Source organism: Sesamum indicum, linkage group LG1 (genome assembly GCF_026168435.1).
Source record: "Sesamum indicum cultivar Baizhima isolate 11 linkage group LG1, ASM2616843v1, whole genome shotgun sequence".
Classification (NCBI taxonomy): domain Eukaryota; kingdom Viridiplantae; phylum Streptophyta; class Magnoliopsida; order Lamiales; family Pedaliaceae; genus Sesamum; species Sesamum indicum.
In genome coordinates, this window is record NC_142657.1 from 1446477 (window position 1) to 1472561 (window position 26085).

Genomic DNA, 26085 nt, shown 5'->3' on the forward strand with positions numbered 1-26085 from the left:
TTTTATACTTTGATATTTAAATTTTTTTTTTGTCGATTTGTAATTTTAATTTTGTGAAATTTGCATTTTACCATATATGATGTTTTTTGCTGATATTTTTGTCTATAAAACATTACATGTTGCATATATGTGAAAAACATCATATCATATAAACCTTAAATATTACGTGTGTATTGCATGTGATGTTTCTTTTAACAAAAAAATTGGTGGAAAAATAGTTATAATGGACAAAATTTTCATAAAGTTGAAATGGGTAAGTTGGAAAAAAAAAAAGAAAAATTCAGACGTCAAAGTGTAAAATGGTCATAGTTCGAATGACAAAATGTAATTAACCTATTAATTAATATTAATTTTAGTAATATGAATAAACTTATACAAACTATAGGGGCAAAATTGACACTCCGCATGCGAAGCATTCACGAAACCCTAGCTTTAGCTTTCCCTTTCCTACAACTAACTTACACATTGGATTAGGGTTTGCATCATATTTTCCCCAAACACTCTGCAGCCGCGCCTCCGCCTCCAACCACCGTACCGTCATGGTTTGTTCTTGCTCTCTGCATTTCCACACACGAAACGCACTCAATCGCCCGCATTCGTTAACTGCAATGGAGAGTCATTTGCGCATAAACTAATGGCTAGTTTTGCATTTATTTGTAAATTAGGCGTCCGAGAAGAAATTGTCGAATCCGATGAGAGAGATCAAGGTTCAGAAGCTGGTTCTCAATATCTCCGTCGGTGAAAGCGGTGATCGCCTCACCAGAGCTGCTAAGGTACGACGCAATCCCACAATTGTGTTCCTTCACTTAGGTTATATGATTTTTTTCTTTTTGTTTACTCACTGCTACCTTTTTCCAGGTGTTGGAGCAACTCAGTGGGCAGACTCCTGTATTCTCCAAGGGTAATTTTATTATTATTTCAACATTTTTTTAACTAACTGTGATTTACTTTCGTGAGTGATTAAGAGATTGGGGTTTCGCCCCTAAGTTTACTCTAGAAGTGGCAATGAAGAATATGGATAGTTGTGATAAGTGTTTTCTTTATTTCAAGAAGGTTTTAGTTTGTGAAATAACGTTACTTGAAATTTTCTGTGTGACAATTCGTTTTATGGATTACGTCTGCTTGAGTTGGTTTTGCATTGTGAGATTTTGCCATTCTGTGAATTATATTATTAATTGGCTGCTTACTGTGGAGCATTTAGATAATAAGTTTTATGACGAAGGATTGATTATTCAAGCTGAATATTACGAGTTTGGACTGCTTGGGTCGTATTTAACTGATTTACTTCATTTGCACTTTGAGACAGGAAATATTACTTTGTCATAAATATGGCCTTTAAAATTCTTGAAAATAAATTCTTTTGAAGCATGTTCGTGTAATATCTACCTAATGTCCCCAAAGACCTATGAGTCCTGATGGGGGCAGGTTGTTTGTGACTGCTGAGTCATTCACATATGTTTTGGGCTCGACAAGGGACGTTTGGTTCAAAACTGTTCTAGTAATCCAAATAGATTAAATATGATGGAGTTTAGATTAAGGGGTTCTTATATATGGAAGGAATAAGGAGGTGGCTTGTACCTGAAGCTGGTATTTTGATCACTTATTTCTAAGTTGGTTTTACTATGAAATTATGGATGGTGATGTGATTTGAAGTACTCAGTTCATAACTTAGTTCTTGAGCAAGTTCCGTTTTTGGGGAGACCATGCCAAATGTAATATTTTGAACATTGGTTAAGCTTTATCCTTCCCTTTTATTTCAATAATAATGAGAAGTATAATGTAGAGCGGACAGAATCAATTTGTTATATTACTTATGTGGTTCTGTTTCTGGCTAACAGCGAGATACACTGTGCGATCCTTTGGGATCAGGCGCAATGAAAAGATTGCCTGCTATGTCACTGTCAGGGGTGAGAAGGCAATGCAGCTTCTTGAGAGTGGCTTGAAGGTCAAGGAATATGAATTGCTGAGACGAAACTTCAGTGAGACTGGCTGTTTTGGTTTCGGTATTCAGGAGCATATTGATCTGGGAATAAAGTAAGCAAATCTATTGGTTGACCTTTATGAATTAAATGTCTTGGGTTATTATTGCTTCTTTAAGTTTGTCGGCTCTCAAGTGTATAGCACCACACACTTATTGCTTTATCTAAAATAAACATATATTGAAAGGAATGGTTCTCAGAACAGATTTTTGTCCATTAATATTTTCAGATATGATCCTTCAACCGGTATCTACGGTATGGATTTCTATGTTGTATTGGAGCGCCCTGGTTATCGTGTGGGTCGTCGCCGAAGGTGCAAGTCCCGTGTTGGAATTCAGCACAGAGTCACTAAGGAGGACTCCATGAAGTGGTTCCAGGTGAAGTATGAAGGTGTTATTCTGAACAAGGCATCCAACATTGGAGCTTCTTAGGTTCCCTATGCTCTGTGTGCTTTCATCCGTCCGTCTAAATTTTTGCTCAAAGTTTTGTAGAATTATTGGTTTGTCAGAAGCGACGATTTTGTTTTCTTACATCTTCAGCAGGATGAATGTTTTGTGGTTTTTATTGGTTCAAATAGCTAATTTATCATATGGTGTTGATGATGTCGATGCTGTGATCGCTGCTAATGTCTTAATGGAGCTTGACCTCTTTGGCAAGAACCGAGATTGGATGTGTTGTTTGAACGTTGCACCAGCTTCCTGTTTTTAATACAGTTATCAATATATTTATATATTTCAGAATATGCTATAAGTTTATTTATTTTCATTTTATACATTAATATTACAGACTACATACGAGCCTTCTTTTATTTATAAAAATATGTAGTTATTGTTTTTATATTATACACTATTATTTTACTCTTTTTGAAAATTATTTCTACGTTGAGTCAGTTTGACCCAGTGATTGAAGCTTACAAAGTCGTTTTTGAAATTCAATAATGGTTGTTCGGATTTTCATCAACAGAGATTCAAAATTATTTTTGAGTAATTGTGATTTAGAGGCATTTGGCAACTTAGGTTATAATCAAATTTTAATTTTTCAATTGTAACAAATTGTTTAATCAAATCTGATGATTTGAATTTAAGCTTCTAAGATCCTGCGGTTCATGTGTATAGAGCAAACATGCGAATCGTTGATGATAAGAATGCATTAAATATTTAATTCTTTTTGTTAGGGCTCCAAAACGCTGGCCCCATATCTAGCCGTAGGCTGAATGATTCAATGGTTGATACTTTCACACGTGGAGTAAGTTGAGTTTCATACTCAGGGTGGTTGGTCATGTGTGATTCATTTGGCGCGTCTCAATTTTTTCCTCATATTGAAAGTAAAAAGGCAGTCCTCGTAATTTCTTATAATTTAAGTGGCAAATAGAAACTTAAACACGAGAATTACTCACTTACCTTCTTCTCATAGAAATACCTTAGCATTACCTGAATCATATAAATCAGACAATTTGAATCTAAATCCCTAAAATTCAACCATCCACATGTATAGAACAAACATGTAGACAGTCGATGACAGAAAATCATTTGATATTTAATTTTTCCTTTAGTGCTCCAAAATGATAACCCCATATCTGGACTATAGGCTGAATGATCCAACGGTTGGTGATTCACACGTGTTGTAGCTTTTTTTACTTAATTCACACAATTTCGCACTGAAAGACAAATTTTTGTCCCAATTAATTACTTACTTTTCTTTGGTAAATATCATAACTCTTGTTTTTAAAAAAAAAAAAGAATTACTCATAAATTATTTCACTTGTTCAACTTGCATGCAGTCGAATATTGGTGTCCCCATATTAAGAACTAAACATTCTGCAATCAAAAAGCTTATAAGCTATAACTAGTTATTAATCTGTACGTTGCACGGGCATATTATTTTAAAATTAAAATTATTTTATACTAATATATATGTTAATATTAAGATATTGATATATTAATTGTGTTACATTTTATTAACAATTAAAATTGCTAACAAATTATTTTTTGTGTTAGTTATTATATAAGAATATCATAATTAATTATAAATATAACTTATGTTTAATTAATATCAATTATAATGGGAACTTTTAGTTGTAATTTATTAATAAATTAAGCATGTAAATATTAAAATTTATTGATTTGTTGAGGCACATGTGTGATCAAGAATAATAATTTTTACTATAATTCTAATGCTTATTTAATAACTAATAGAAAATATAAATTTTATGGTAGTTATATGATTTTCCAATTATAATTAAGAATTCAATTTTAATATGATTTAATTTTGTATCGATTATTAGGTGAATGTTTGCTAATAACATAATAATAAAATTAAGTTTGTGACAACTACAATTTATATAATTATTTACATTGTATATTAATAACATATTAAAATGTTTTGAAAAAGTATTTTCGACATACAAATTCCAAAAATAAATAATATTTTTCACAAAATAAATAATGAGAGGTATTTACAGTAACATTCGTTTCTCAAGAAATATATGAAAAATGATATATTTAAATTATGAAGAAGAAAATAATTAATTTAGTTTGAAGGGTATTGCAAAGATTTGAAAATAATGAAGAAGTCAACATAACTAAAATAATGAAAATTTAAAAATCATAATCATTTTGAAGTCTAATTATCTAAAATATTAAAATTGGATTTTCTTAAACTATAATTTTCTTGATTGAAGTTATAATCATATATTTTGACATAAATTAATTTTATATTATTTATATACTATGTAGATCTAACCCAAAAAAATAAATCAAAATATGTTGAACAATAACTACTGAAGTGAGAAAAGAAAATTTAAGAGAAACATGTAAATTAAACATTAAAATATAAAATAATAATTGAAAAATGTAACTAGCATTTAGATAATGTAAAATGTAAATAATTGAAAATAAAAAGTAACTTATAACGAAAATAATTAATAATTTAATATTGAAGGAACTAAAAATCACAAATTTTATATTTGATGGGGGAAACCCCGATTTTAATGTGAAATACCAAAAATACCCTTAATGAAGGTTATTTTCGTCATTTATGAGCACAGGATCCGCGCCTCTGGGAAACGGGTTGGATTGCCTGGTTCTAGACCCATTTTGAGAAGAGAAGACCCCGAAAATTTAAGGACCATCCCATCGAGGACCTATGCTTCTTAGATGAGGATACGTGGCCCAAAAAACAGTAATCACTTGGGCCCTATAAATACTTTGACGCATTGTTATTTGAGGTAATTGGCATTTAGTTATGTTTCGACCTTTTTAGCTTTTGATCGCACATTTTCTATTCGATTCGACCTTACTAATTTGAGTATCGGAGGGTCAAAGTTGGAGACGAACCCTACAAGCCTCACGTGTCAGGATCCAACACTGTATTGATAGAACACGTGGCCGACTACGAATTCGTTATGGGAGGTCGCTAATTTCGATCAAAATCAATATTTGAGTAAAAATCAATGATTTTTCTACTCAAACGGCAAATCTACGATTTTATATTTATTGAATAGAACATAAATTTAGCGTATTAGGAGATAGATCTATTTATTTTATTTAGAGATTATATTAAAATCATTTAAATTGTAAAGAAGAAAATAATTGATGTAATTTGAAAGCTATTGTAGAAATTTGAAAATAATGAAGAATTCGACATAAATGGAAGAATTTAAAAAAAATAAATTTATAATTATTATATCTATCCATTCAAGACAATATATAAAATATTTAACGTTGGATTTACTAAAATTATGACTTTCTATATTGACATAAATTAATTTTATATTATTTGTTGCACATACGCTCAGTTCACAAAAACTGTTATATTATTTGTATAGAATGTAAATCTAATTACCAAAAGAAAAAAAATAAAAAAAAAATATTGAAGTGAGACAAAAGTTTTTAAAACATATGTAAAACTAATACATGTAAATCAAACATTAAAATATAAAATAATTATTAAAAAAGTGAAACTAATATTTAATAAGGTAAAATATAAATAATTAAGAATAAAAAAGTAACTTATTAGGAAAATAATTAAGAATTTAATATTAGAGAACTAACAAAGGAATAAATTAATGATGAGAAAGAGTAATTAATAAAAAGCTAATGTAATTACCATTTTATACTTTTAAATTAGACCAAAATTAACTTGTCCAGTTAGATAAAAATATTGATTAATTTTCGTTATAAATAACATAACTAGTTATTAACTGCGGACACATTTATTCAATAGAATACAAATATATCATATTAGGATATCTATTTATTTTATTTTATTTTTGAAACAATAGATTATATCAAAATCACCTAAATTATAAAAAAGAAAATAATTGATGTAATTAGAAAGGTATTCTGAAGATTTGGAAATAATGAAAATTGAAAATTTTAACATAAATGGAGGAATTAAAAGAAGTAAAATTTAAAAATCATATTTATTATATTTATCCATTTAAGTCTCATTGACTATATCTAAAATATTTACTTAAAAAAGTTAATGATAAGCGACACTGATTAATAAAAAGCTAAATATAATACGACATAATATGATATAATTTCTTGTAATTTAAGTTGCAAATAGAAATTTAGACACGAGAATTACCACTTACTTTCTTTCCCGCAGCAATATGGCAACTATGAATCGGACAATTTGAATTTAAGCCCTTAAAGTTCAACCATCCACGTGTATTGAACAAACATGCAAACCGTCGAGGATAGGAAAACATTCGATGTTCAATTCTTTCATTGCTAATCCATGTATCTAAATTGTAGGCTGGATGGTCCAACGGTTGGTGATTTCACACGTGACGAATTTCGTCCTGAAAGATGAATTTTTATTCCAATTAATTACTTAACTCACTGTTAAAAAAATTACTCACAAATTATTTCACGTGTTCCACGTGCATGGATACGTTGCATGCGGTACGTTCCCAAACTAAGTACTAAACTTTCTACAACCAAAAAGCTTATAAAGTTATGATTACATTGATTTACCTATTATTATATCATATCATTATAATAAATATAAAATCTTCTAAGTCTAAAATTCATTAGATTACAAAATATATATATATATATATATATAATTATTTAAACAATCCAATTTGAATTTTTAAAATTAATTAATATCTTTTTTACCTTTAGAATCTTTTTCTCGTATTTTCATTTAGTTGCATCACTAGTCTGCCATTACAAGACAAGAGCATCACCAACCGAGCGCGTGGGCACCACTCCCGAGCTGACCGACATTATGATGGCAGAGTTTGGGAGCGAGTATGTTGATTTTCGTACTTGAGGTGGCTGGTCATGCGTGATTCATTTGGCGTTTCATAACTTTTTCTCTTTTTGAAAGTAGAGTGGCAGTCCCTGTAATTTCTTGTAATTTAAGTGGCATATAAAAACTTAGATATAAGAATTACCACTTACCTTTTTCCTGCAGAAATACCTCAGCATTACCTGGATTATATGAACAAGACAATTTAAATTTGAATCTAGCCATCCACGTGTATAGAGTAAACTTGCAGACAGTGGATGACAGTAAAGCATTCGATGTTTAATTTTTTTTTTTTATTAGGGCTCCAAAACACTAACCCCGTATCTAAATTAGATGATTCAACGGTTGATGATTTCACACGTGGTATAGCTTTTTTTGCTTAATTAACACAATTTCACCCTAAAATTCTAATAAAACCCTTGACTGACCATTGCCCCTCTCAGACATACAAACCCTAGCTTTTCTCTTTCTCTCTCTAGGAAAAAAAAAAGGGAAAAGAAAAGGAAATGAGTTTTTGAAAACACACAGAAAAAAAGGAAAAATCAGTGAAAATCAAATTAGGGCTTTTAATCAAAAACTGGAATTTCTGTGTTTTTGTTTCTGCCATTGAATTACTCTCTAAATCAAAACCCTTCTCATGCTCGATCTCCGCTGCTGCATTGAGGTTGTCACCGGAATTTGGATTCCAGGTAGAGTGTTTTGTGGATATGTGTAATCTGAAAACACACATGCATGTGGAGTTTATGCGTATATATGTGTGTTTTTTCAGTGTTATGTGTTGAATTTTGCTATGTGATCGTCTTTGTTTTGAGAAATGTGTTGTTTTTTTAGTTTGGTTGCTGTTCAATTTGATGCGTTTGTTGATGATTAATTGGTGTCCTTTTGCTGTGGACTTGTGTTGGCAGATCTGTATGGAACATGAAAATAAGGGAAATTGTGTTGGGGTGATTGGATGGAGGGTTTGTTGATGGAGAGTAGCAGTAAGAAGTCTGGTGGTGTTGAAATTCCCAAAAGAAACCGATCATTGGATCTCAAGAGCCTTTACAAATCTAGGGCTCCTGAAGTGGAAGGGAGTAAGAAGCAAGTTCCCGATGAAAATGACCAGGAAAGTGTTAAGAAGAAGGGGAAGAAGAGGAGTAGGAAGGAGGTTTCTTTGAGTTGTTTGGAGTCTGATGCTAAGAAAAGTAAGAAGGATGATGCTGATGGTGTGAAGTCAGAGCCAGGTTTTAGCCAGAAATTGATTGGTTGGGGTGAAGGATTGCATGGACTTTCACTTGCTCTTGGTGAAAATGGCAGTGCTTTTAATTTCCCAAGACGTCCACGTGGATCGGTTGGGCGGAAAAGGTTGGAAATTCATCAGGTTTCTGAGCCGTTGGGGCGTCCAGATTCTGTGGATCGCACTGGATCATTTAATGGTGGAGTTATTAAATCTCAGAAGGAGGTCGGTACCAGCGACCAGTTAGTTAGATCAGTTCCCATTTCCGCGGGTAATGACGGCGCTTCAAATTCAAAATCCGCGCGAAAAGTCGGTGGTCCAATTTCAAAGATAAAGCGGAAGCCATATTCCAGATCCACCAGCAAAGGCCTTCTCAAGTCTGTCCATCATGCGGGAGCATTTAACAATGAAGTTATTAAACCTGAGAAGGAGCTTGGTACCAGTGACCAGTCAGCTAGGTCAGGTACCTTTTCCGCAGGTAATAACGATGATTCAAAAACAAAATCCGCGGGAAAGGACGGTGGTTCAAATTCAAAAATAAAGCCGAAGGCAGATTCAAAATCCACTAGCAAAGGCCTTCCAAAATCTGTTGATGGCATGGGGGCACTTCGCAACGAAGTTATTGAACCTGGGAAGGAGCTTGGTACCAGTGAGCAATTAGTTAGGTCAGTTACCATTTCCGCTGGTGATGACGGTGCTTCAAACTCAAAGGCTGCGCGAAAAGTTGGTGGTTCAAATTCAAAACTGAAGCAGAAAGCAGATTCAAAATCCACTAGCAAAGGCCTTTCGAAATCTGTTGATCGCGCGGGAGCATTTGGTGTCGAAGTTGCTGAACCTGAGAAGGAGCTTGGTGCGGGTGACCAATTAATTAGGTCAGTTACCATTTCTGCTGGTAATGACGGTGCTTCATATTCAAAAGCTGTGCGAAAAGTTGGTGGTTCAAATTCAAAAATGAAGCAGAAAGTAGATGCAAAATCCACTAGCAAAGGCCTTGCAAAATCTGTTGATCGCGGGGGAGCATTTGGTGATGAAGTTGTTGAACCTGAGAAGGAGCTTGGTGCCAGTGACCAATTAGTTAGGTCAGGTACCATTTCTGCCAGTAATGATGGTGCTTCAAATTCAAAAGCTGCGCGAAAAGTTGGTGGTTCAAATTCAAAAATGAAGCAGAAAGCAGATTCAAAATCCACTAGCAAAGGCCTTTCGAAATCTGTTGATCGCACCGGAGCATTTGGTGACGAAGTTGCTGAACCTGAGAAGGAGCTTGGTGCCAGTGACCAATTAGTTAGGTCAGGTACCATTTCCGCTGGTAATGATGGTGCTTCAAATTCTAAAGCTGTGCGAAAAGTTGGTGGTGCAAGTTCAAAAATGAAGCAGAAAGCATTTTCCAAATCCTCTAGCAAAGGTTTTCCGAGATCTGTTGATCACGCGGGAGCATTTGGCGATGAAGTTGTTGAATCTGATAAGGAGCTTGGTACCAGTGACCAATTAGTTAGGCCAGTTACCTTTTTGGCGGTTAATGATGGTGTTTCAAATTCAAAATCAGTGCGGAAAGTTGGTGGTTCAATTTCAAAAATAAAGCAGAAGAAAGGCCTTCCCAGGTCTGTTGATCACTTGGGAGCACTTACAGACGAAGTTATTAAAACTGAGAAGGAGTTTGGTGCCAGTGACCAATTAGTTAGGTCAGATGCCATTTCCTCTGGTGGTAATGATGGTGCTGCAAATTCAAAAGCCGCACGAAAAGCCGGTGGGTCAAAGTCAAAAATACAGCTGAAGGCAAATTTAAAATCCACCAGCAAAGGCGTTCCCAAATCTGTTGATCGCGGGGGAGCAATTAGTGATGAAGTTATTGAACCTGAGAAGGAGCTTGGTACCAGTGACCAATTAGGTGGGTCAGTTACCATTTCTGCAGGTAAGGACAGTGCTTCAAATACAAAACCCACACGGAAAGTCGGTGGTTCAAAGTCAAAAATAAAGCAGAAGGCAGATTCAAAATCTACCAACAAAGGCATTTCCAAATCTGTTGATCTCACAGGAGCATTAAATGACAAAGTTATTGAACCTGAGAAGGAGCGTGGTACCAGCGACCAATTAGTTAGGTCAGTTACCATATCGGCAGGTAATAATGGTGCCTTAAATTCAAAAGTCGGTGCAAAAGCCGACGGCTCAAAAGGAAAAATAAAGCAGAAGGCAGATACAAAATCCACCAACAAAGGCAGTGGCTCGAATGTAAATTTAAAGCGGAAGGCAGGGGCTGATGAACTTAAGGGAAGTAAGAGCGGTGGGTTGTCTTCTGTCCCGCATGCTGAGGAAGACAGTAAAGCTGTAAATAATGGTGATATGTCTTCTAAGAAGAGACGGACCAACAGTAGGAAGAAAAAAGACTTGGAAGTTGGTAGGGATGGAGGTGAAGCCTCAAAGAAGTCAGAGCCTTCAGTGGGTGGTTCGATTGTGGATAGAGCCATTGTTGATTTTGATGAAGATGATGATGATGAGGAAAACCTTGAGCAGAATGCAGCCAGGATGCTGTCATCTCGATTTGATCCAAACTGCACAGGTTTCTCATCAAAGAGAAAATCTTCCACATCTCAGACGACTAATGGATTGTCTTTTCCAGTTTCATCTTCTCGGGACTCGTTTAATCAACATGCTGACTCATCTGGTGGTTTGGACTCTGCATCTGCTGATGATAAAAGCAGAGCTCTTAGACCAAGAAGAGAAGATAAAGGCAAGGGTGTGCCAAGGAAACGACGCCATTTTTATGAAATTCTTCCCAGCCACTTGGATCCACACTTTGTTCTGAACCGGAGAATTAAAGTCTTTTGGCCGTTGGATGAGAGTTGGTATTATGGCCTTGTGAATGATTATCACCCAGAATGTAAGCTTCATCATGTGAAGTATGATGACCGAGATGAGGAATGGATCGATCTTCACGAAGAGAAATTCAAACTCTTGCTTCTCCCTACTGAGGTGCCTGGCCGAGCAAAATCTAGAAAGGTTTCCAAAGGGGACAATGACGTACATAAAGGAGAAAAAGCACGGCCAGAAGATGATGATTGCTGCATAGCGAACTGTCTTGAATCAGAGCCTATCGCATTATGGTTGGCTCGTTCATCTCAGCGTGGCAAGTCTTTACAAAACTCTTTGAGAACTCAGAGGAAATCACATATGGAATTGCCCGTGGTCTCTTCATTGTCATATGAGAAAACAGACAACCTAAACAGCGACTTAGCTGACTCAAGAAGAAATAGAAGTAATCCAGATTGTGAACCGATATTAGCCAATAAATTCATTGTTCATAGGGTGGTTCATAAATCAATGCTGGGAACCATAAATGGTGAACATGTCGTCTACTTCAGGAAGAAGAATGGCAGCAAGAAAGGTGAAGGAAGTGGTTCTATGTCGAGAACCATTAAAGCATATGGAAGGGCTCCAGGGACTGTTACTCCTCTAGTCCCTGTTACAGTTAGTTTTCCGGCTAGAAAAGACGACACAATCTTTTGTGGATTAGGTGATTCTAACAAGCAATTGTGGTCAATTAACCATCAAGGACAGTTGAGGTTAAATTTGGAGTTGGTGGAGTCTGAAGAATTCAGATTCCAGATTTGTGTACCTGAATTGCCTTTTAGAGGGTTTTCACTTCCAACAGGGGATTTTCTGTTGCTTCATAACATGTTCATGGTTCAACATGGGGTGATGCTGGCTACCTCACCCGCTGTTATCATGGAGATGCTTTTCATTGATAGCCATCTTGGACTGCGACTTCTGATGTTTGAAGGATGCATGAAGCAAGCTTTGGCCTGTGTCTTTCTAATTCTGAATGTTTTCGGTCGACCCGATGAACACGTGAATTTGGACATGCAATCACCTGTGACCTCGATAAGGTTCAGACTTTCCAGCTTTCATGATCTAAGAAAGCATCATGTATTTGAATTTCATTGTTTCTCCAGATTGCGAAGGTCAAGGTGGGTTTGCCTGGACTCCAAACTTCTGGAGCATTGTCTTCTTATTAAACAATTATCAGCCTCAGAATGCACATATGATAACATCAAGGATCTTGAATATGGGAGTTTAAAGCAATGCAAAGCTCATGCTGGTTTAGAGCTCTCCTCATATGCGGTATATCTTTTCTATTAATGCATTGATAATTATTTGCTTTATTTGTGCCTTTCTTGCTGTTCTGTTTCAATGTTCCGGTTTTTAGATGAAGCACTTCTACTTGTTTTGCTACTACCCTCTTTTTTATGATGGTTGCTCTTGTTTCCTCTTTGGAATGTCCAGTATAATATTTTATTTCCTAAAATTGTGATTCACTTTCTAAAGGTATCTTTGGGCAATGACGTGGCTCCCACTAACAGTTTAACTGTAAAACTTCCAATTCACTTTTTTTTCTCTTTCTAAAGCTATGTGCCAATTAAAACATGGGCATCATTTACATGAATGGAGGAGTATCATTTTGGCATTTTTTATAAGGCCAGTGAATTGAATCATCCAGCATAATCTATAAATTTATTTTCTTCTTTCTGTTTTATTTTGTTTTAGATGGTGGTTAGATAAAGGAGCCTTCATGCTAGACAAAAGTAATGTCATGGCGAGATGTTTAAGTTGGCAATTTTTAATAACTACTTTCTCTTTTCTAATGGCTGTTAGTCCCTGATTCTCTGTACTTGTGTCATCACCAGGGTTGTAATGAGAAACTTCTGCCGCGGATTTTGCCAGTCAGCGTTTCCAAGGAAGCTTGTAATACAAGGATCAGTCTGTCTGCTTTAACTTTGGGCGGAAAGCCTGGAAAAACTCCTCAATTTGCTCTTTGCTTTTCTGCTGCACCAACTCTCTTTCTCACTCTGCATCTCCAGTTACTTATGCAAAACAGCTTCGCTGGTGGTACTCTTCATCCTCAAGACGCACAGTGCTCACCAGAAAGCTTAGTAAATGGCAGCCTACCTAATTCAGAATGCCCTCAATTTGAGCCCAGCTCGCTTGCTGTAGAAGATATTACTGAAAATATAATTGGAATACCGGAAACAGAAGCTCCTGCTTTCATGGGTTTAACAAGTTCTGATGGAAAAATGGCAACAGATGTTGACTCGGAAGGCAATGTTGTTGAGAAAGCCGACTCTTCTCAGAACCTTTATCTGGGAAATCAAGATGGAAGTGGTTCCAGGTCTTCATGGCAAGGTAGTAGAAGCAGCTCAATTGCTTCTCCTCTCAGAGGCCTCTCTTCTAGGTGGCCTTGTGGGAGTCCTAAATTCATGGGAAGTGGATTCAGTAATGGCCCGAAGAAGCCACGTACTCAGGTTCAGTACACATTGCCTGGTACAGGTTATGACTTCAGCGCAAAACAAAAATTGCAAAACCAGCGAGCTCTACCTTGTAAACGGATCAGGAGAGCTAGCCTGAAGAGAATATCTGATGGTTCTAGGAGTAACCAGAAAAATTTCGAGTTGGTAGCTTGTGGTGCAAATGTTTTGGTCACACATGGGGACAAAGGGTGGAGAGAACATGGAGCACTTATTTTCTTAGAAGTTGCTGATCATAATGAGTGGATACTTGCTATCAAGCTCTCTGGTGTTACAAAATATTCATATAAAGTTAAACATATTTTTCAGCCTGGTTCAACTAACCGCTACTCGCATGCTATGCTGTGGAAAGGGGGAAAAGACTGGGTACTTGAGTTTCCTGACAGGAGCCAGTGGATGCTTTTTAAGGAGATGCACGAGGAGTGTTACAACCGGAATGTTCGTGCTGCTTCTGTGAAGAACATCCCCATCCCTGGAGTCCGGCTGATTGAGGAGAGTGATGATTATGGAACTGAAATCCTTTTTTTCCGCAATTCTACGAAGTATTTCCGACAGGTTCAAACAGATGTCGAAATGGCTATGGATCCCTCACATACTTTATATGACATGGATACTGATGATGAGCAATGGTTGATGGCATACAGAACTGGTACTGGCGAAAATAGATGTGAAGAGATATCTGAGGAGCTTTTGGAAAAGACAATGGACATGTTTGAAAAACTTTCATATGCTCAGCACCGCGATAACTTCACGGATGCTGAAATTCAAGAACTTGTAAACGGAATGGGGTCAGCGGAAGCTGCCAAAGTTATTTTCAAACATTGGCAAGAGAAGAGGGGGAAAAAGGGCATGCCTTTAATAAGACATTTGCAGGTATGAAGAGTTTGTGTATTTTCTGAATTTTATTATTTTCTCTGTATATCTTGTTGTCAACATAACTCATGGTTGAGTAGAATGAAAAAATTCAATCCTAGTTTAGTAGATCTGTAAATAAATTTGGCCCCATTTGATGCAAGGGAATGTGATAAATGTCTTACGTCAGTGTTACATGAAGCATATTAGTATTAATCCAAGGATGAAAGTGTGTACAGAATCAGCTCACAAGTTTTAGGGGTGATGCTTCAGGATCGCATGCATGCTTCATGTTGATATCTTAAGTATGCCAAGTTGAACTTGTAACTATTTGCCAATATTTTATATCTTGAGCTGAGTGAGGCAGTTGTTTTGTCAAAAAGAAATTTGTATATAACAAATATTCATCTATACATATATGAATGATGTGCGTGATGTTTGGTAATGTTGCGTGATCATTTGCAACCATGTAGCTCTTGTTTGATATTGTTCACAATTCATTATGCACATTTTAATCACCCCAAATCCTCTTTCTTTCTCACACACTCAATAGCACATGTAAAGGCTTAACCGTCAATTGCTGGGTATACTTATTCCTCCATTGCATTAGTCTATGAGGGGGTGGTTTTCTGCCCCTTTTTTTTTGCATATGAAGCTTCAACATGACATTGTTTATTCAACATTGTGCTGGATTCCCTCTTGGATCTCTATATTTTTTAGCAGGTGAGCTATAGTTATCCACTCTATCTGAGGGCACTTAGCAAAGGAATACATTTCCTTTGATATGTCCATGGCTGCATCAGTGCACGTCTCTGCTTTATCTTAGCATTGTCTTTCATGTGGATATGATTGTTTTTCCTATTCGTTGAGTATGGTCACCCTCTTTCTTGTGTTCAGCCTCCTCTTTGGGAGAGGTATCAACAGCAGTTGAAGGAGTGGGAGCATAGCGTTGCCCGAGGCAATTCAGGCATTTCTGTTCGTACTCAGGAGAAGGCTGCTACTCCTGAAAAACCACCTATGTTTGCTTTCTGCCTAAAGCCAAGGGGACTGGATATTCCCAACAAGGGCTCAAAACAACGGTCTCACAGGAAATTTCTCGTTTCTGGACATCATGCTACATCTGGCGATCATGACAGTCTTCTCATTCTTGGTAATGTTGGATTCTTTTCTCATAATGGCCTTGTTTACTGCATTGCCCTTTTTTTATTTGGAATATTTTAGTTTTTTGTTTCTCTTCTAGTGTTGTTGCTTAGTAGTACGCAATCATGGCAGGGCGAAGATCAAATGGTCATGCATTTGGAGATGAGAAAGTCTTGTACACAAGCAGCATACATGAATCTTCTGATGGTTCACCATCACTCCAGGCTTCAACGAGAGTGTTGTCTCCACGAGATGCACCTTTCTCATTGAGCGCTGTTGTGCGCGAATCAAAGCGCAGGGTTTACAAGAAGAAGACAAGGAAGCTTGGTTCTTACCCCTCTTCTTTCAACCAGCAGACAGCGTCATACAACCAAAGGACAATAGGGAAAACAAATGGAGTTCAGCAGTTGAACATGGGTTCGCCTGACTTATCCAGCCAGAGGCAATATTATTTCGAGGGAACGCCCGGGCAAGGGCTGGAGGATTTGGATGCCTCAGATCTTCATGAGTTTCGGCTGCGTGATGCATCAGGTGTAGCCCAACATGCACTTAACATAGCTAAGCTCAAGAGAGAGAAGGCTCAGAGATTGCTCTACAAGGCCGATTTGGCTATCCACAAAGCTGTGACTGCTCTAATGACTGCGGAAGCGATCAAATCTGCTTATGAGAACACAGGTGAATCTGATGCTACCGAAGCTGCTCATGAGAACTCAAATGGATCGGAGGCAACCAAAGCTGCTTGTGAGGATTCAAATGGAGGTAATTAGATGATCAGCTGATTGCGATTATTTTGATGAAAAATTGCTCTGTCCCAGCAGCTGGAGGCTGCATGCTTTGGGGACGTCAAGCTTTCTGAACTTCCTAATGATGCAGCAAATAGCACTGGGTTTCTTGATGATGGAGACCTCTATTGTTGTCCGTATATAGATAGCATCTTTTGTATCATAATGGCTGGGCAGATATTGGAGAAGCAACTATTACTTCTGCCCTAGTACTGATAAAAAAGTTCCCCTGCACCACCATATTGTCATAATTAAGGCAGTTTAGGTACATGAAATTCTAGATTATCTGTGCACTTGTTTCTCCCCTAAGGAGCAGCTTCTCTTTTCCAGTGAAATGCGACTTCTATGGTGCGTTTGCCAGTAAGGGGCTTGTGGCATTTTGGTTGTGAATCATTGTATAGCCATTTTCTTGCCTTCTTTTTTCTTTGCTCTAGTTAACGTATAGTGCTTGATACTGAAGGAACAATTAGTAAATATAGTACATCTCTTGAATTACATTAAGAATCTGATGTTAAACTTTGCAGCAGCCTCGTTGTATTAAGCAAAGAACTACATTGATGAGTATTAGATGAATTTTGCGGTGTAAGTAATTGCTTCATTGATACTCATGCTTACTGTTATTTTAATCCTTTTCTTGAACATTCCGATTTGTTGAAGTTTCAATTGTTTAGAGAAATGCACTTGTTGGTGTATGCACCAACTTTCTTGATGCTTCTGTCAAGTGCATTTCAGAAACTCCAAAAAATCAGAAATATTTGAAGGGATAAAATGTTTGTCATCTCTGATTTATGTGCTACTTACGATGATTTTTCACTCTCCTGCCTTGGTTTTTCCTGGTGATACATTACCTGTTGTTGTACTGTTGCGCTGGTTTTTCCTTGGGAGAATGCGCTGGTGATACACAGGAATTGAGTTACTGTGTACTGGACATGATGAGTAAATGGTATTCTGTTTTGGCTTTTTTGCTTGGAATGTCATCCAACTTATTTGTTTTCTTTTCTATGGACATCTCATATCTGGTCTATATGTCAAGCTTGAAAGTATGTGTTGTATGGTGATTTTTACATTCAAACTTGCTTCTGTTTCTGTAATTTTGGTTGAAATGAAGTCTGATGCACTGCTTTTTACTTGTACCAATTGTATGTTGTATTGGCCTTAGAATTATAAAAAATCAATAAAAAAATGACCGGATATGACAAAGTTCAAATTTTGTAAAGTTGAGATGGTAAATTGATAAAAAAATATCGATAATAAAATATAAAAACGAGTATAATTCGAATAGCAAAATATAATTTATCCTTTGCTTTATGAACCACCGTATCCTTGAAGCACAACTTCTTGCTATTATGTATTGAGATGCATATTTTGGTCTGCAGACTTTATTATTGAGAAAAATGGCCTTTTGGTGTCTCTGCTTTTTTGTCTGTCATTTTGTATTTTTTTTAATATTTAATATAAATTCTCTATTTATTTTTTTATCTATTATTTCACTGTTCGATCGTCGTATGATAGATACTTCTTTTTTAATGCATATTTTTGTTTCTTCTAATATTGTATCATTATCTTTTTTAATTACTACTTTCTTACAAATATGATACTTATTTATTATTTTGTGCGTAATTTCTTAAATAGTATAAATTTTCTAAATATTTTATTTTAAATAACATTAATATTTTTTCTCAAATGTCATAAGCGTATCATAAATTACTGTTTGTTTATGTTATTCTCATTCTTAGTTTTCGTTATCAAAGATGTATTTTTTAATTTATATAGATTTTCATGTGAAAATAAAAATATATTTAAATTAATTGATAAAATTGTATTTTATACTAAATATGGTATTAAATTAATTTTCAATAAGAATATATGTAAATATATATATATATATTCACTCTAATTAGTTTAATATTTAAAAAACTGAAAATGAAAACTGAATGTCTAGGAATTTGGGATTCGGACTTTTCAGACAGTCACATGCAATTAATTAATAATGAGTATATTTTCTTATAAGTTGGGAGACTGTTCCATTTGTTGGACATACACACGAAGCAAATACTCCGTGAAATTTTGGTTTCATCAAATTATAATTAATCATATAATAAGTGTAATATACTTATCATGTGATTGATATATAATTTAAAAAAAAATGATTAAAATCACACCATATTCGTTCTGTAATTTATTTAATTTAATCCGAACTAAAAATTTTCAAGATTGCATGTAGACGTCAGCATGGGAAGGAGGGAATATAGATGAAATATCATATTCATGGACGTGGGATACGGGACACGTATCCAACACACGCGTCACTAAACAGACATTATCCCGAATTCGTACGTTGCAAATCTCATGTCTTGAACGGACAACGATGGCTGCGGATTATAACTCAAGTAAAACTACAGTGCCAACAGCGACCACTCCAATCCATATTTTATGTCCATCTTATTTCTAGAAGTATCACTTTATTATAAATATATTCATTAAGTGATTGGGTATCATCGTTGTTTCCGAAAATTGAAAATTTTAAGGTTTAGAAACCACTCGTATCTCTTTATAATTTTATTTTTGGTTTTATACGATCGTTACGACTTTATTTTAAAAAAATATCTTCATAAAGTTTTGGGATTTGTACGTCACTTAAAATTTTCGATTGCAACAATATGAAACGTATGTCTATTATGGTATATGTTTGCAAATAAAGAATTTTGAGTGACTTATAAGCCATAAGGCCTCTCTTTTTAATATGATATCTTTTTATAATAAAATTATACACTTTATACAAAGTCAAAATAAATACTGCATTGGGTAAAATGGCACCGATTGAATCGTAAAGCACAACCCATATTTTAAAAAATTTTAAAAAGTGTGATGAAATTATTTTTCTTCGTGTGCGTAAGCCTGGCCACAAAATACGCTTACGCGTCTAACATTTAATTTAAAGAGGGAAAAGAATAGGTTTTATTACACTTAAATCATTTCTAAAACTACCAAATTATTACACTTTTTTTCAAATAAGTTTCAAATTATATTTGTTAAGTTTTGGATAGAAATGCTGACATTAAAAAAAAAGTTATATAAATTTTTAATTTTATTCCTCATTTAATACTTTCATGCAATAATTTTTCATTTATATGGGAAAAAAATATAATAATATTACGCTCACTCCATTTATATATATTATATTGATCCTTTTATAATATAAAAATTTATTTTAAAAATATTAAATAAGAGGCAAAATTGCTAAAGATAGAATTTTTCTTTCAAATTCTAATAAAATTGGATCAGATGTAAAAGAAGAATTTTTGGAGAGGGGTGTAAATGTAATTTTAATATTTTTGAGAAAAAATATAATTTTTTATTTTTAAAGGAGGTCTAAGTGTAATTAATAAAAAAAAGGAAGTTTTGAGGGGCATTTACGTAAATTCCCGTGTTTTAGATTTTTCGAACTCTCTAGAAAAATAATAAAAGAAAAGAAATTAAAAGAAATCACGCAATCTGTTTCCGCTTCAATCGCATTCAAACATTTGTATGTATCCTTCACCTGTTACCGTATATAAATATAATACTTCGCATCTCTCTCCACAACCATATCCAATCATCCAATTGGAAAAGCTTTCATCATCTAAGGTTTTCAGAGAAGAACACTTGAACCGTAGAGTACTGCATTGTTGTGGTTTACCGTGTGTCTGTATTTTAGGCTCTTTTTGTTGTGTATGCGATTGGAGAGCATTTTTTCACGGCGGAGTTCGGCTTGGAGGAGCTGATCGGAGGAAGCTGCTTGCGGAAGTGATCGGAATCTAAAGTTCGTTATTTTGGAAGTTTCTTTTCTTTTTCTTTTTTTCTTTTTTTTTTGTTTTGTTTTGGGTTGTTTTCTTTTGTGTTGTTTTGGTTTGGTCTGTGGTAGTTGTTGTTTGCATGTGTGGTTTTCTCTTTTCTGTGATTTTTTGAGTGACTAGAATTTGGGAGCGTTCGGAGGGAATTTTATTTACTAGAAGTTTGAAGGAAAACACAAGCTTTTTGCCATTTGATTATGGGAGTGGTAGAGATTGGAAAAAATGAACTTCTTCTTGCTGTGGAATTGGTTTCATTGACAATTTTGATTATAGCAATACTGCTATATGTGTTTAAGATGCTCGATATTTATGCCCATGCATGTATACATGTATTAGTTGGATGAATGTTTAGTTCTGAATTTGGAATTCTGACTTGTGATCTTCTTTCAAGTGAAATTGGCTTCCAAAATGTTGATTGATTAATTTTTATTAAGTGGCTGATTTGTATTAGAAGTTTTACTTTGCTTGCTCATAGGGTGATTGTACCATTAACCAGCACCCTAACTTAGTAGCTAACGCCACCTATCTGGGACAAAAATTTAAGGATCCAGTTCGCTAAGCATTGATGCTGAAAATACTGATTATGTAGTTGCTGCTGATACATAGTTAATTATTCATTGTTACTTTCAGTATGCAACTCTGTTGCACTGGGCCCTTCCTTTTCTTGTGAATGTTCTGACACTTTTCACAGCCAAAAGTTTCCCGCTCATCACATTTCAATAACACTGGTTGGGACTTACATTCTCAAGTTTGGTCTTCTTTGCGCATTGGAAGCTCTCTTGTCACCACTGCTGGAAGGACAAAGGGTGTTCTGATTATTTGAAAATCTACAAATACTTAAATGCCTCAATCAATGGGTCATTTCAATTTATTTATCTCTCATGTTATAGAGGAAACGCAATATAGTGTGTACATCACCAAAGAATTATTTTTCTAGTCAGATTTGGACAAAATCAAAATGCCTTGTTACATTTCCATAATTCGTCTGGCACAAGGCCCCATTGATGTCGAATCACACACACATACTTCAGTTTTTTAGTTTGATGTGGAAACACCCGTTTAGGTTCTCTCCTTCGTTCATGGTCCAAGTGTTAGTTGCATGGAGATCTCTCAGAATATCTGCTTATGCACCTATAAGGATTTTTGAACAAGGAACTATACTGTTGGTTACCAAGGATTTTGATAGGAGCTGCATCTTTGTGACCTCAGTGGTGCTGCTTGTATTATCTTTTGAGTGACATTATATTGGTATCAGTTGGAAGATTCGTAAGCATTCAAAAATGCCTGACATGGTATGAATCAAATTCTGAGGTGGTGTGTTCCAGATAAATTCCTTTCCCCTCTCTTTCTAGTTTCGTCTGTGAGCTTTCTACACTGCACATCATCCTTGCCATGCCACCTTGCTCAAGTTGTTTGAGCTCTGGCAGGAATGGGGTTGCTATTCTTGCCATTTAGTTAGAATTTTCTCTGACCAATTCCATGTATCACCGCACCCAGCCATAGGGTACTAAGATTGTCTATTAGTTTTATAGTTGTATATGACACGGGTTGAGGTTCACAAGTATGAAGTGTGCTAACTACTCGAGTAGGTTCATGGTGCTATATTGACTTGGACTGGTTCATCCTTAGCTCTGTGTCCATCAGCTATAATAGTTAGGATTAACATGGAAAGATTTCTACCATCCTATAGGGGTATTTGACTAGGGAGCAGACTGTAGTAAACAAATATTCTAACACGCTCGGTTTTTGATTGGAGAAGATACTGGGTATAATGTTAGTGGCTTTCCTGTTTAATTATCACATGGTGAAGAAGAGATCATGCAGAATCCTGGATTGAGGTAGGTCTGTCCTCTTGAGGACAAGGTCACAACTCATCCCTGCAATCTCAGACTTGCATGTTTTTTGTTTGATTTGTAAAGAGAGCATGATTTTTTTCTATTGCTTTGCGATAGGTTGAGCTGTCCATCATTGGTGTCTCTTTAGATGGATCTCCAGAAATGGGTTACAATCCGCAGCTTGAAGATTTGAAGTTCCAGATTGCTGCATGATATTTGTTAGTCAGGATTCTTCTAGATCAATTTGTTTTGAGGAAATCTCCTTCATGGAGGTTTCGTAATTGGAGAGCTGTTCAAAAGTTGGATTTTATTGTTGCTGATTCTATTGGTCTGGAGCAAATATTGCAACAAAAGCTAATGATCTTGAGGTGTTTGCCCATGCAGAGGGCGACTATGCTAATATGCATAAATACGTTTCAGCTCTTCCTAAATTTGTTTCTCAATGCAGGTGTTTTGTCCATTACCCAGCTGCTATCTATTTGTTATTCTCACTTCTTACAATCACATGGCGCCAGCGGCTGGTGATTATCCTGGTTCTCCATGCTTCGAGCCGAAAATCTCGCCCAGTGTGGCGGAAGAGAATGAAATTGGAAATATGATGCTTGCTGGTGAGTCAGATGTGCAGCCTCCCCAGGAACAGCACATTTCCAGAAAAGAATTGACAAGTGAGGAAATGGTCACTGGAAATGAAAGACTAGACAAAGGATACCTTAAATATGGGTATTTTTCTAGTTTTAAATTTCAACTGTTGTGTGCTACATTTGACGGTTCTCTGCTAATATTTGAGCTCGATTGCAGGTGTTCTCATTATCGTCGGAGGTGCCGCATTAGAGCTCCCTGTTGCAATGAGATATTCGATTGTCGTCACTGTCATAATGAGGCTAAGGTAAGTTTACATTCATTCAGTTCTTGTAAAAGTTCTGGCGAATTGCCTGAACTTACTTCTTTGGGGCTATTCAAGTTGACAGAAAAAGTTATATTATTAAAAAGTAAGATGTATGCATCAATGAAATATCAAATATTTATTGGGTAGAGCCTTCCTTTTATCATTGGTTGGTTCGCCATTGGGAAACGTGGTGCTGGGAAGGCAGTATTTATGTAGTTTTTCTTACATCAAATGTGGACCAATATACAGTTATTATGAAATGTGATGTCTTGTCTTTTTCTTGGCCATCAGAACAGTATTTCAATTGAACAGAAGCTCAGACATGATGTGCCTCGCCACTTGGTGGAAAAGGTAGGTGTTTACCAGGGTCCTTCTCTTTCTGTTTGTTCCTATTTATCCATTGATATATTTTGTATAGAGGCTTAGATTACTTTTTACTGGTTTGCTTATGTCCTTTCTGATTATTTTCTATGTAATTATTGAAACCATTTGTTTGTATTTTGAAGGTCGTATGCTCACTCTGCGGCGAGGAACAGGAGGTAAGTTTCAAATTTTTATTTGATCAAGTTTCTACTTATCGATGAAAATGTAATTGTTGTTGCCATGCCCTAGGGCTTGAAAACTTCCTATCTTTTGTATCTGGGGGTATGCATTGACTGCGATCATTGATACTCTATTGGTACAAATTCACTCTCATGGTGGTAAATTAACTTGGGGAGAGAACTATGTTTATTAGTTTTATGCTTTCTCTTGTCTGTCTATCTGTCTGTCTCTTGACTTAGGTATGGATCGTTTTGGTGGTTATCCTTAGGTTCAACAAGTCTGCAAAAATTGTGGTGTATGCATGGGAAGATATTTTTGTGCAATTTGCAAGTTGTTTGATGATGATGTAAGTAAGATGTTAAGTTGAGTGAGGTTTGTTAATTTACTTGGAAAAGTTTCATTCCCTAAAAGATTATGCAACTTGAACATGTTTAACTGGTATATATGGCAGGTAGCTTACACAATTGTGTTTCTGATTTTGCAGACGTCTAAGGAACAGTATCATTGTGATGGCTGTGGCATCTGCAGGTACTTATACCTCAAATCCCACATCTTGATCACCATGTTTTCTTGAGATAAAAAGAGAGAACCGTTCAAGTTATATACTTAGTATATTCATTTTTCAAGGTGATGAAAATTGTGTCTAAATGGCAATTCTTGTCAAATGATGGTGCAAGGATCACTGTGATATTGTAGAAATCTGTATAGCATGTGACTAGGTTATAGTGGACTTACTTGTCTACATGAATTGTACAAAATGATGTCATTTTAGAAGTGACTTGTTTTTTGGCTGGAAATGCCATCAACTCATGCTTGCTTGACTCTGTTACAGAATTGGGGGCTCCAAGAATTTCTTCCACTGCAATAAGTGTGGTAACTTTTTCTCCTTTTGTACACTTGTCGGACCATCGTATGCACCTTGGTAACAATATATATACATCTGTCTTGTTTCTGATATTTCTATCTCCGCGACTTTAGGTTGCTGCTACTCTGTGCTTTTAAAAAGCAGTCATCCATGTGTGGAGAGGGCGATGCACCAGAATTGTCCTGTTTGTTTTGAGGTATTAAGTTCATTCTTTTCATCGCGGATGGCATATTTCTTGATCTGATAACTACTTATTTTGGCAAGCCCCAAACTGAAACAAAGCACTCACTGCATGCAGTATCTCTTTGAGTCAAGAAATGATGTCATTGCTTTGCCGTGCGGGCACACCATTCACAAGTCATGCCTGGAAGAGATGAAGGAACACTATCAGTAAGTCGAGATATTTGCTCCCCCTCGTTCTCTCTCCACACACACGCACACTGTACATATATATACACGTACATACATGGATATAACATGTATATATAAGGCCCTTGAGCAAAATTTCCATGATCTACTGAGCAGGTATGCTTGCCCAATCTGCTCCAAATCAGTGTGCGATATGTCAAAGGTATGGGAGAAGTTTGATGTGGAGATTGCAGCTACGCCCATGCCACCATATTGTGAGAACAAGATGGTATCTCCTTTCCTCCTAGCCAAACACTCCAACAAAACCCCTGCCCCAAAAAAAAGCAAGAAAAAAGCACAGACACACAGATATCCCTGTTTTTCACTTGAACTTTGTACTTGGATGATTGGTTAGCGACCTTTACTTTGGTGTTGGTGCCTTAAATGAATTCTCAATGTAAATATCCTGGGGCCAAAGTTATGCTGAATGTCAGTGGCACTTCTTCTGGTGGCAGGTTTGGATTCTTTGTAATGATTGTGGATGCAATTCCGAAGTAAAATATCATGTCGTGGCCCATAAATGCCCTAATTGCAAGTCCTACAACACCCGTCAAACAAGAGGCCTCCGCAGATAGATATGTATGAGTGATATTTTGGTTTAGGCTAGATGTGCCTCTTACTGCGCAATGAGTGCAATTGCTGTTGCTGGAAGCACCTTGGAGGTTGTTTGTTGTAGCCGAATTTAGCTGAGAAGCAAGGGAATATGTAACTTATAGTGTACATTCTCCTCTTTGTAGTTTCTTCTTTTTGTGAAATACTAATTCTTGTGTTCTTGTTACATTATATATACAAGGCTCATATCATAAGAAGATTTGACAACTGATGCACAGAAATTACGTAAGTATATATCTGTATTAATCCAAAATCCTGTTGACATCAACGTTTTCCTGACACAAGATAACTAAGAAGTGGCTGATCTCGTGGAGTATGTATGAATAACATGTGCTGCGGTGGCATGAACACAAATATGGAGGGACTGGATTGTTGAGTCTAATGTATGCATATGATATGGATGCGTTCACCCTATTGAAAGAGCAACAGAGTTACAGAACAGGAAATGAATTCCTTATGAAAAACAAGAGGGGGCCAATGCCAAACTAGGCAAGGTTTTCAGTATTGTCTTCAATTATGTTGGACAAATTGGTGAGCAGATCATCTCAAGATGCACTCACTAATATCCTTTCTCA

General features: G+C 35.9%; 3 protein-coding genes across 7 annotated transcripts; all 3 read left to right on the plus strand.

Annotated features, from left to right (window-relative positions):
- Positions 1-399: 399 nt before the first annotated feature.
- On the plus strand, positions 400-2585 carry LOC105169302 (large ribosomal subunit protein uL5). Its single transcript, XM_011089711.3, has 5 exons — positions 400-542; positions 666-773; positions 859-901; positions 1839-2034; positions 2209-2585. The coding sequence occupies exons 1-5, from the start codon at positions 540-542 to the stop codon at positions 2408-2410; spliced, it is 552 nt and encodes a 183-aa protein (XP_011088013.1). The 5' UTR covers positions 400-539; the 3' UTR covers positions 2411-2585.
- A 5103-nt stretch (positions 2586-7688) lies between these two features.
- LOC105169395 (uncharacterized) lies at positions 7689-17114 on the plus strand. Its single transcript, XM_011089821.3, has 5 exons — positions 7689-7930; positions 8147-12573; positions 13137-14627; positions 15504-15756; positions 15879-17114. The coding sequence occupies exons 2-5, from the start codon at positions 8194-8196 to the stop codon at positions 16511-16513; spliced, it is 6759 nt and encodes a 2252-aa protein (XP_011088123.2). The 5' UTR covers positions 7689-7930; positions 8147-8193; the 3' UTR covers positions 16514-17114.
- Positions 17115-20044: 2930 nt separating this feature from the next.
- On the plus strand, positions 20045-25676 carry LOC105169486 (putative E3 ubiquitin-protein ligase RZFP34). Of its 5 annotated transcripts, none has more exons than XM_088882473.1 (13): positions 20048-20330; positions 22314-22564; positions 22645-22916; positions 22995-23082; positions 23374-23433; positions 23589-23621; positions 23894-23971; positions 24110-24153; positions 24458-24498; positions 24604-24686; positions 24789-24880; positions 25016-25127; positions 25354-25676. In XM_088882473.1, the coding sequence occupies exons 3-13, from the start codon at positions 22702-22704 to the stop codon at positions 25471-25473; spliced, it is 966 nt and encodes a 321-aa protein (XP_088738599.1). In that variant the 5' UTR covers positions 20048-20330; positions 22314-22564; positions 22645-22701; the 3' UTR covers positions 25474-25676. The 5 variants fall into 5 exon arrangements, with proteins under 5 accessions (XP_088738602.1, XP_088738599.1, XP_011088380.2 ...); XM_011090078.3 differs by having other exon boundaries at positions 22314-22414; XM_088882472.1 differs by lacking the exon at positions 20048-20330 and adding an exon at positions 20337-22199 and having other exon boundaries at positions 22314-22414.
- Positions 25677-26085: the final 409 nt, after the last annotated feature.

Coding starts and splice junctions, on each gene's coding strand:
- LOC105169302 (XM_011089711.3), top strand. Junction 902..1,838: donor GACTCCTGTATTCTCCAAGG/GTAATTTTATTA, acceptor TCTGGCTAACAG/CGAGATACACTGTGCGATCC. Junction 2,035..2,208: donor CATATTGATCTGGGAATAAA/GTAAGCAAATCT, acceptor TAATATTTTCAG/ATATGATCCTTCAACCGGTA.
- LOC105169395 (XM_011089821.3), top strand. CDS start 8,194: ATGGAGGGTTTGTTGATGGAGAGTAGCAGTAAGAAGTCTGGTGGTGTT. Junction 12,574..13,136: donor TAGAGCTCTCCTCATATGCG/GTATATCTTTTC, acceptor TGTCATCACCAG/GGTTGTAATGAGAAACTTCT. Junction 14,628..15,503: donor CTTTAATAAGACATTTGCAG/GTATGAAGAGTT, acceptor TCTTGTGTTCAG/CCTCCTCTTTGGGAGAGGTA.
- LOC105169486 (XM_011090078.3), top strand. Junction 23,083..23,373: donor ACTGTCATAATGAGGCTAAG/GTAAGTTTACAT, acceptor CTTGGCCATCAG/AACAGTATTTCAATTGAACA. Junction 23,622..23,893: donor TCTGCGGCGAGGAACAGGAG/GTAAGTTTCAAA, acceptor GGTTATCCTTAG/GTTCAACAAGTCTGCAAAAA.